Raw genomic sequence first — 10,741 nt, 5'->3', positions numbered from 1 at the left:
GCACACTCTGTGTCTGACTGGATTTGGGTACAGTAGCTGACATCTGGAAATTTGAGTTAAGACGTATTTGCAAGTGTGCCATGGCTCACTCAGCATTACTGTAATGGCTGAAACAGTGAGAGTTGCTCTTGTATTCTAAGTTTACTCGAAAAAGGTATAATTACTATAATTCAAAAGTGCTGACTGCTCAAGTGTTTGCATCAGTGGAAGAGCTGAAGGGTAAACACACACAGGTACTGTACGTGCGTGAAGTGAACATTCAAAGAGGCACTCATCTCCAGCACCAAGCTCAGGGACATTACGGGGGAAATGAGCTGCATGCATTATGCAAAACTTCTTCAGGGTTTTTTTCATTTATTGTCAACAGAGGTTTTCACTCACTGTTCACAAAACATCTTTTTCAAGCCCCCCTCCCATCGCTCTCTCTCTCTTGCACGCACGCAGGCGCGCGCACGCACACACGCACGCAGGCGCGCGCGCGCGCACACACACACACACACACACACACACACACACACACATACATACTGTACACACACGTTCACAGGCTCTGGCAGAAGTTACGGCGCAGGCATAAGTGGAAAATGACCCTCATACCCCATCCTGCGTTGATGTGGAGGGGGTGGATGGGGCGGTTTTTGGGGGAGGCCCTTCAGATGTCTGACATGTTTCTGCAGGACCGCAGGCCGCGTGCTGGCGCAGAGCACTGGCCTGCGGTGGGCTGTTTGTCTGTGTGATGCTGGCACGGCCTCCCATTCCCGTGCATCTGGTCCCCATTAGCCAAGCAGAGAGTATAAAGCAAGGAGGCGAAGGGGGCCGGGACCACTGCATTGACTGCTTGGATCATGGGGCTTACTATATGGTTGTGTGTGCTCTGCCTGCAGGCTGGCCTGCTGTCACATGCCCTGGACTGTTCAGGACCCACCGCAGGGGAGGACTGTGTCAGTAAACAGACCACAGGTGGACAGGTAAAGAGTGCACTCTTTTTACATGCGTGGTTTCAATTGTAATGGTTGTATAATGTAACGGCTGTAAAGTATCCTAACCTATCGATGCTACGTTAAAGTTATTGCAAAGAGATACTGCTGGGTTTTATCATTTGAACCTAATACAGCACAGGCATTTTGAACTATCATATGGTTACATGTTACATTATACCACTGACTTCTGCCAGTCGACAGGCTAATACATGATCTGTATGACTCCATGCTTGAAAATGAACCAAATCTCAATGACGAAAGCTATGAAAAGCTAAAGACAAGCACTTTCTGTAATGCAAGTGGGCAAAACGCAGTAAGTTATGACTGCTGTCATCACTTTTTAGCTGAGCTGCGCGGATGTTATACTTGGCACTGGAATCCGAGAGGGGAAAGCGAAGTTGATTTTCAATTTTATGGAGCAAGAGATATACTTAATTTGAGCCTTTCACTAAAACTCACATTGGTCAAGTTGTTGTGGCTGCTGCAAGAGGTGAGTGGGACCACAGCAGAAGTATGCAAATGGGAAGATGTCGTCTAACTCAGTGGTTCTCAACCTGTGGGCCGGGGGCCCAATGGAGGCCCACGAGGGCATTGCAAGTGGGCCACCAAATAATTGCAAACACTATGATTTTTATGTTAATATATAACGTTAATAATATATTTTTAAATAACACTAATATCTTTCTTTTTAAAACTTGAAAATGTTGTTTTCATTGTGATACAGATGAAGAGTAGCTTAAAGTATACAACGTTGATTCCATCGATCCAAGCCGGAACACAATCGATTGACTGATCATTAAAATGCGAACTCTTGGAAGCAGCCACAGCAACTTCCATTGTGAGTTACTGATGTGCTCCAATTAACTATAATACTTCTTGTTCCATACAATTTAAAATCAATTTAACTTAAGAGTTAATAGTGGTCATCAGATATGTGGGCCTGTCGACATTTTCAAGATGTTCGAGTGGGCCCTGATCCAGTAAAGGTTGAACTATTTCTTAACCAACCAACCCAGGGAAGTATAATTTCCTTTCCTGTCAGAAACAAAGTCTCATTGTAATGGGTTTTGCAGCCACGATGCCACCACCACACCAAAAATATAGCACTCTGTGGAACAAAATCTGTCTGCTCCCTTTTAGCTTTTCATGTGGCCGCCGGGCCTGTTATACTTTATACTTGTGGTGGACATTTTTCTGTGGACAAGACTTCATGTTCTGTCCAAAGTAATCATCATCCTCATATGGACAACAGAGCCGACAGCTGTAGGAGGCGAGAGGCGCAATTCCACGCACACATGAAAGAGTGTTCCATCCGTAAGGCGTTTGGCGGCACATGTGTTTTTCTCTCCTATGTTTATTTGTAATTGTATGATAGTATGCACAATTTTGCACTTTAGATGTGGTGGGAAGTACTAACTGATACTCCGGGGCTGGCAGCGTCTTCTCAAAGCTGTCATTTCCTGCATTACGTTTAATTCTATGCCAAGTTTGTTTTGTCTGTGCACTTTTCCCACGGAGGTCACTTGTATAATGGGAACGGAATACATTAAGGGAGTAATTTATGGCACTCGTCAACACATAATGCCTACAACAGCAGAATACCAAATGGACTGTGGCAAGTTTTGATGAGAGTCGTTTCGCATAATAAGTTGATGAAAAAAACGAACATGCTGTGGCTCTCAATGTATAAAGGAGGACCTGAAAGAGAACTAGTTTCAAATATTCTGTTGCTGTGTTGCTGACCTCAGTGCAGAAGAATTACAGTTCCTTGTTGTGTACCGTGCCTGTACTCATTTGTACTGGACATGTCAGTGAGGACAATATGAACAGACCTATGTGGGCCTGGGGGAAATGGACACCATTTAGACCTGTAAGAAAGCTTTTCATTCTGTGGAATTGAAACTATTCATGAATAGTTACTGAAATTGTGAAATATCTGGGCCAGCACTGCTTCCATACATGGCAGACCTTTGTAACAACTGACACTGGCAATTTCTCATGTCAATACCAGCACAATATGGGACACCATTGCAGGATGCAATCATGTATCAGTAATGCAATCATGTAATGTAGATTAATGAATCATAATTCTGTATGAGAATACAAGCTGTATTGTATAATTCTATGTCCCCCCCCTCTCTTCTTTCTCTTTGCTCAGCCTGATGACCTGAATCCACAGAGGGCGTCGTCTCCCCTGGTATGTGGTACCAGTTACATTTACTGTGCACAAGGACATCCTTCACACTACTAACACTGAAAGTCCATTTTTACACTTTCACCGGGAAGTCATCCCAGTGTATATTAGTACAGACATAGTGGTTGTCAACCTGTGGGCCAGGGCCAACCAGTTAGGCTGTGAGTGTATTGCAAGTGGGACCTCAAATAATTGCCAAACGATTTGAATGATAATAAACATTAATATAAAATAAAAGGTTTTCTTTGTGATATGGGCGGCTGTGGCTCAGGAGGTAGAGCAGGTTGTCCAATGATCCCTGGGTCGCCGGTTCGAATCCCGGCTCCTCCTGTCCACATGTCGAAGTGTCCTTGGGCAAGACACTGAACCCTACATTGCCTCCAATGAGTCGGTCGGTGTGAGCTTGCCACCATTGGTGTGTGAATGTGGGAAGTGAGGACGCTGGTGTCGACTGTTCACCGCTTCACCTCCCAATGTATGAATGAATGAACCATTGTAAAGCGCTTTGAGCACTTGGAAAAGCGCTATAAAAATGCAATTCATTATTAAAAATGCAATTCATTATATCAATAAATAGGAAATTATAATACTGCATTATTTCCAGAATACAGTCCGTTGATTGACCATTAAAATAAACTCAGCGGCCCACCCATCAAGTGGGCCCTCATCCATAAAAGCTTGAGAACCACTGCACTACACTGTACCATGTTGGCCACAAGAGGCATCTGATTGGGGTCAAGTGTTTTCCCTATAGCTCTCAGATACTGAATATAATGTTGTGTAATTGTGTGTAAACTACTGAATGGGACAGGGCAACTAAAACATGCAACGTTGTTCATGAAGGCATGCTGTCATACCTTCGTTTAGCATGGCAAATATTTATAACAGACCCAATACAAACCTCTCTGTTTAACATAGCAGTAAATTAGCTGGCATTTCTCCGGTTACGGTAATAAATTGTATCTTGAGAGCCATTAATTGAGCTAGCTAGGCCCCTACACTGTATCTTGAGGACCATTGATTGAGCTAGCTATAGGACACTACAGACAGCTACCACAATACATTTACTACAATGCGATCTGACACTTATTCTTTCTCACAGTGACAATACATTTATTATGAAAGACATGGGTGGGTCGATAGCAGCGACCTATGCCTAGATCGATGACAGGCGCAGGAAACGGCTGGGCCCTAGCAACGGTAATTCTGTCATTTTCTATAGAACAATAGGGAATGGACGGGAAAAAACCCTGTCTAATGAATGAGTTAAGGATTCACACAAAAGCGATGCATTAAAGGCTAATTAATCAGAGTTAATTGGATATTTTGCCACAGGTTGTTTCATTCTGTGCTTTTTGTTTTGTAGAGCCCATTCAGATTAAAGAGACATGTGGAGAGGAGGGGTCCCACCCACCTGAGCCAGTTCAACCTTCCTGGGGCATTCTCTGCCAAAGGATTCCCCAACACACTCATCCAGGTAAGACAGCTGTAGACACAGCCATGGGCAGGAGGTAGAGCTAGAGAGCAACCGCATACATAAATGTAAAAATGTCAAAGTTCCTAAATTGTGTGCATTTCTCACAGTGCTTCTCAAATGGTGTGTTGAGGCACACTGGTGCCTCAACACACCAGCAGTGTGGCAGCGGTGGACGAACGGTTTGCGGAGCGGTCTTGATACCGGAAGGTCGCCAGTTCGTATCCCCGGACTGGCACGTTAAAATTACCACCGCTGAAGTGCCCTTGAGCAAGGCATTGAACCACTACCATGAAATGTTCTATGAGCAGGGCCTGGCTGTAAACAAGTATCTGATGCTTAGTCCAGTTACCCTGGGTAAATATAGTAACTTTGCTTTGCTTGTCCCATGGGACAAGTCGAGGTGTGCCTTTGTACATTGTGACAAACATTATCCTTGTGCGTACTCATTATATCTGTGTCCGGGGCCAAGGCTCCAAGAACAGTCAGCGATGCAAGTTAAGGAGTTTTATTACTCACCATTTCTGGGTTCATGGAATTCCAGTAGACTACAAAACCTCCGCCACCACCAAACAACAAGATACTTAATGCAACACTACTAAACAAACCCAACAGGATGAGAACTCTCTTCAGGCAATACCTTTATCACACAAGGCCCTGTAGCTCTCCATCTGTGTTCCTGCTGTGCCCACCTCTAACTGCCCCGTAGCCTCCCTTAAATAGGGAGTGGATCCTACACAAAGCAAAGTTCTTTGTTTACCCAGGGAAGTGGACTAAGCTCGAGATGCTTGTTTACAGCCACACCCTGCTCATATAACATTTCATGGTAGGGGTTCAATGCCTTGCTCAAGGGCACTTCAGCGGTGGTAATTTTAGCGTGCCGGTCCGGGGATTCGAACTGGCGACCTTCCGGTATCAAGACCGCTCCGCAAACCGTTCGGCCCACCGCTGCCCCTTTAACACTACCGGACACAAAATCAATTAGCAACAATTCCTCCAAATTCTTCCATATAAATACTTCCCTAAATTCTCCCATAAATAACCCATTGTATAAAAGTAACCTAAACATTACTAAAGATATGTTACAAATAATTAAACAAGTATAACTCCATCCTGGAGGCTAATCTTTCCGGTGATAAAATGGCCACCAACGTAATCAAAAAAGTCAACCAAAGAACAAGATTCCTTTACAGGATCTCCTCACTGGTCAACAAAAACACCTTGAAGACCCTAACAGGAGCCCTCGTACAAGGCCCTTAAAACAAGGCTCCAGACTTCCCAAAACAAACTGGTCAGGCTCCTACTTGGCCTCAACCCCTGAACCCACCTCACCCCTGCCCACTTTGACAGGCTGGAATGGCTTAGGGTCGACGACAGCATCTTGCAATGGGTCTGGTCCACAAGATTCTATACACCACCAAGATACCCATGTACCTGTCTAAATACTTCCTTAATGTTAACGAAGTCCACACCCACAACACCAGAGGGAGTACAACAAACCATTTGCAACCCAGATTCGGCACAAACAAGGGACTAAATTATTTTCGCTCCTATGCCACCAAAATGTGGAACGCCCTACCAACAGTCATTAAGACATGTGAATCCCTTGACTCCTTCAAAACCGCTTTCAAAGGGCACATACGGACGGCTGCAATTCGAAACTGGCCCCTGTAAAATCTGTGTGTGTGTGTGTGTGTGTGTGTGTGTGTGTGTGTGTGTGTGTGTGTGTGTGTGTGTGTGTGTGTGTGCGTGCGTGTGTGTGCGCGTGTGTTTCAACACCCACATTTAGAAACATGTTCAAAACGTGGCACATTGCTCACATTGTGTTGTGACTTGAGCTTGTAGATCAGCTATTTTCACTTGCCTATTGATGCATGTGTGTACTAACCTGACTCCGCCAGATGGGGCAGCATGTGTGTACACCAATATTGTGAAAAGAATGAGAAATTAAGTGAGAGCAGAGATGGGGAAAGACAATACAGGCCTCCAGCAGGAATTAAACCAGTGAGTGACATTAGAAATCAGATACCAACCGCCAGTTGTACAGAAGCATTGCAGAATGGGGGAAAGATGGAGAGAGAAAAAGAAAACGACAATCTTGATTTAAAAAACACAATGGAATTACATGAAGTGATTGTACATAAATGGATCGCAATTACACTATTTATATGGTGGTATTTGGTCTGATAAGAGCAGATACCCTCGAATTAATACTGTAGCTTTCATTGTCATTCAGTGTGTGTGTGTGTGTGTGTGTGTGTGTGTGTGTGTGTGTGTGTGTGTGTGTGTGTGTGTGTGTGTGTGTGTGTGTGTGTGTGTGTGTGTGTGTGTGTGCGCGTACATACGAGAAGACTGTGATTTCCACTTTAGATCTCTCATTGACATAATGCAAATATGCATATATGCAATAATATATGCATGTTTATACTGATGGTTTTCACAGCACAGCATGTGCACCGTCCACCGTCTAAGTGTGTGTGTGTGTGTGTGTGTGTATGTATGTGTGTGTGTGTGTGTGTGTGTGTGTGTGTGTGTGTGTGTGTGTGTGTGTGTGTGTGTGTGTGTGTGTGTGTGTGTTTGCATGTGTGTGTGTGTGTGTGTGTGTGTGTGTGTGTGTGTGTGTGTGTGTGTGTGTCGTTTCAGGCGGAGAGGGCCAGAAGACATCTGCCTCAATCCAGCAATAAGAGGAAGAACAAGCGCAAATCCCGTGTGGGCTCCTTCTCTCTCCTTAGCAACGATAAAAGCACTCCCCTACAGGTGGGTTCCTATGGTAACGCCATACGTAGCCTACGTATGGACAGCTAGGGGACAGTGTGTACATAGGGTGGCCCAGGGTCTTCACCATGCTGGCTTGTGATGGACATTTCCGTCAGAAAAGAATGACAATGAACAGTCACCACACATAGACCTAGCCCTAATTTTATACTAGGGAAAACCTAATGTGTGCAATACGGTTATACGTATATGCCAAAGCGCTACACATTTTAACCCATTGAGGATGGAAACCCCTTTTTGTAACTGTACCTTTCAGGACCAGAACCCCTTTTGGGGTAGTTGTTGCTATGTATACAATATATAACAAAATATTTTTGAATCTGAAGGTTTTCAGAAAACTTAGGTCAGGATTTAGAAGGCGTTTTTAGTTAAAATGCTATACTTTCTGCAGTATTTCAATCTGTCTCCTAGCTATTCTGGCATTTCAAAAATTGGATCTTATCAGTACCGTCAGTGCTTTCATCGAGCACTACTCTCTCTAACAAAATAAGAACATTATAGTTCTTCATTATTCATTTATTTATTTCCAAAATGTAAAACATTGCCACGAACATGGACAAGCCATTTGAAGTTGATGACTCTGAGAGCGTAAAATAGACCATAACCATTTTGGGTAACTGTTTTATGCTCTCAGAGCATAAAAGATTTTCAGAGGATTTCACTGTGTGAATGTGAAAGAAGTGGTCTTTGCTATGCTCGCTGACGACTAGAATATGTTTGAGAAAACGTCTCATTCAGCGTGCATGTCAGCAGCGTGAGTAGGCAATTTGACGTGTGTGTGAGTTCTGTTCTGTAAGTCTGTGAGTGACTGCTGTATCTCATCTGACAGAACTATCACATACGGTAAGTGTATTTTGCACTGTCTCATATTTCATGGGAATATCCTTCAAGGTGGTCCGAGCCAGAAGACAGGTGAAGAGCCAGCCGCCTAAAAAGGGGAATCCCGGCGCATACTCTATTCTGGTGAGACATCCTACGTTATCACTTCCTATTTGGGTCACTTCCTATTTGTTACACCAAGTCCACTTTCATGGTTGGGAGGATTCCATTCAAAATGTTGTCAACAATAACCACTTGAACCCTAGCATCTCTATTACTGCGAAAATACAACATCTATACGCTTGTATATAGATGTGCTAAGCAAAGCAAAGCAAAGTTCTTTGTTTACCCAGGGAAGTGGACTAAGCTCGAGATGCTTGTTTACAGCCACACCCTGCTCATGGTAGGGGTTCAATGCCTTGCTCAAGGGCACTTCAGCGGTGGTAATTTCAACGTGCCGGTCCGGGGATTCGAACTGGCGACCTTCCGGTATCAAGACCGCTCCGCAAACCGTTCGGCCACCGCTGCCACATTATAGATAAGCAGAGGGAAATAGTAATAAAACATGGACTTAAGTAAAAAGATGTAGCCTAACCACACCAAAGGGTCGAGACTGTTTTAGCGTTGTCCTGTTGCACGTTGACACACGTCGTCCCAAGTCGTCCCAAGTGATTCAACTAGTTGAATTCAATGGCCCAAACCACACCAAAGGGTCACCATGCAACTCCTCTCAACCGATTGGACCCAAGGAGTTGCATGGCGACCCTTTGGTGTGGTTTGGGCTTAACACTGGTTTGAGACCCTACCTATGGGGGACTCACGCAGGACAATGGTTGGTAGCAATCTGTCTTGATTAGCCCATTAGGGTCCAATGACATGCATGTATGAGCCAGACTTCTGTTCAATATTTAACTGACATGTTGAATGCTCTCCAGGGAGATTCGCAGAACGACGGGCAGAGCGACAGACCCAAGAGGAGTACAAGAAGAGGAGGAACACAGCGGAGGAGACCTGTCAAGAAGGATGTTTGTTAACAATAACTGTATTTTTTATTATGGCAAGGCCCGGGATTCCATTTAAAATAATAATAATAATAATAATCAATTAACCATTTTTTTTAATATCAATATCAAACATACTGTATCAGTCTACATTTCCCAAAAGGAAATGCATGTATTTAATTCAGTCCCCACCAGCCATACAAATGAAAAGAGAAGGGATATCAAATAAACCCAAAGCCTTACAGTACACAATTTGATTTTGACAAGATTACAAGTACCACCACTAGAACAACCCAAACCTATTGACCGAACAACCTGATCATTTTGTCTACGGTCTAAGTTCAAAACATCTTGCCATGTGTGTCCAATCTTACCGTTTCAACTGTATGCTAGCTAACGTTTACAAGCCAGTCTGGAAGCATATTGATACTTTTTTATATATTATTCTGGAAGCATATTGATACTTTTTATACATTATTTCAAGCATCTAATATATACCTGCATGTATAGCCAGCCTACTCTTCACCTCAAAGGATTCCATTTCTTGGAGTCAACAAACTTGTTTTAAAATATTTTATCAGAGAACTTTCTTTTCCTCTTCTATAAACTCATGATTTAAGATTGAGGATATATTTTTGCAGAAATATTTCTTTTATGAGAAGTTTGTTTCTATCAGATCTCAATAAAGTTTTAGTCAAGGTGACTGTTGGAAAAATATTGTACTCAGTCTTTAAATATTAAGATATTAGCACTAGTTTTGGGGGTAAAAAATGTGCATACATAAGATTTGTGTAATTATTTTCAAAAGTATTCAAAAAGTGCTAGATTTCAAGATTTTTTGAAAATAGCAGATCAACAAGCACACAATGCGTCGCGATGCGACATGTGAGATTGTAGATCGACTATTTTCAAATAGCCCGACCCCCTGGAACTTTGAGAACCACCGTTTGACCATTTTATTTGAGGCGTATTAGAAACTGCATGCCATGTCTTAGTGGCAGACTAACATTTTCCTTCCCTCTCTCCCAGAATCACACCATACGCTTCCTACACATGGTTATAGACGAACGTGCCAGGACTTTGATTCAGAAAATGAAGGATTAGAGATGGTGTAAATAGCACTGAGCAAATAACAGATGGAAAAGTGGTGCAGGTAGCGAATGCCCAGTGCTTGGCTGACAGAAGGGCAGGAACCGTCATCCATTAGCCACTTAACCACTTCAATGTTTAACCACAAACATTGTCAATTATTTCGAAGATAAATGATCTGCAAGCTCACAACACATCACACATTGTGATCTTGTAGATCTGCTATTTTTGGAAGAAAAAAAAATCTTCTCAATCTTCCAATTTATTTATTTTTCGCCTATAATGACATGTCCAAAATTGAGACGACAGGGTTAAAGTGGTTAACAGACTGAGGGCAATTAGCTTAGTGGGAAAGAGGGAAAAAAATAGAATGAAAATATAGTGCAGACAATCTGTTTCAGGAGTCAAA

At 43.1% G+C, this 10,741-nt stretch overlaps 1 protein-coding gene across 1 annotated transcript; it reads left to right on the top strand.

The window, feature by feature from the left end:
* Positions 1-750: 750 nt before the first annotated feature.
* Positions 751-9,958, top strand: LOC306912933 (uncharacterized protein). Its single transcript, XM_079489399.1, has 6 exons — positions 751-968; positions 3,139-3,177; positions 4,541-4,651; positions 7,292-7,405; positions 8,315-8,386; positions 9,178-9,958. Exons 1-6 carry the CDS (start codon positions 846-848, stop codon positions 9,274-9,276), a joined length of 558 nt encoding a protein of 185 aa, XP_079345525.1. The 5' UTR covers positions 751-845; the 3' UTR covers positions 9,277-9,958.
* Positions 9,959-10,741: the final 783 nt, after the last annotated feature.

This window comes from Electrona antarctica (genome assembly GCF_951216825.1).
Source record: "Electrona antarctica genome assembly, chromosome: 20".
Lineage (NCBI taxonomy): Eukaryota > Metazoa > Chordata > Actinopteri > Myctophiformes > Myctophidae > Electrona > Electrona antarctica.
Note: the sequence above shows the minus strand (reverse complement) of the source record. Positions and strands in the feature narration are given on the sequence as shown.

Bases quoted from the DNA above. Each gene is read 5' to 3' on its own strand.
- LOC306912933 (XM_079489399.1), top strand. From the start codon at position 846: ATGGGGCTTACTATATGGTTGTGTGTGCTCTGCCTGCAGGCTGGCCTG. The intron at 4,652-7,291 runs GTAAGACAGCTG...GTGTCGTTTCAG, and splicing joins TCCCCAACACACTCATCCAG to GCGGAGAGGGCCAGAAGACA. The intron at 7,406-8,314 runs GTGGGTTCCTAT...ATATCCTTCAAG, and splicing joins ATAAAAGCACTCCCCTACAG to GTGGTCCGAGCCAGAAGACA.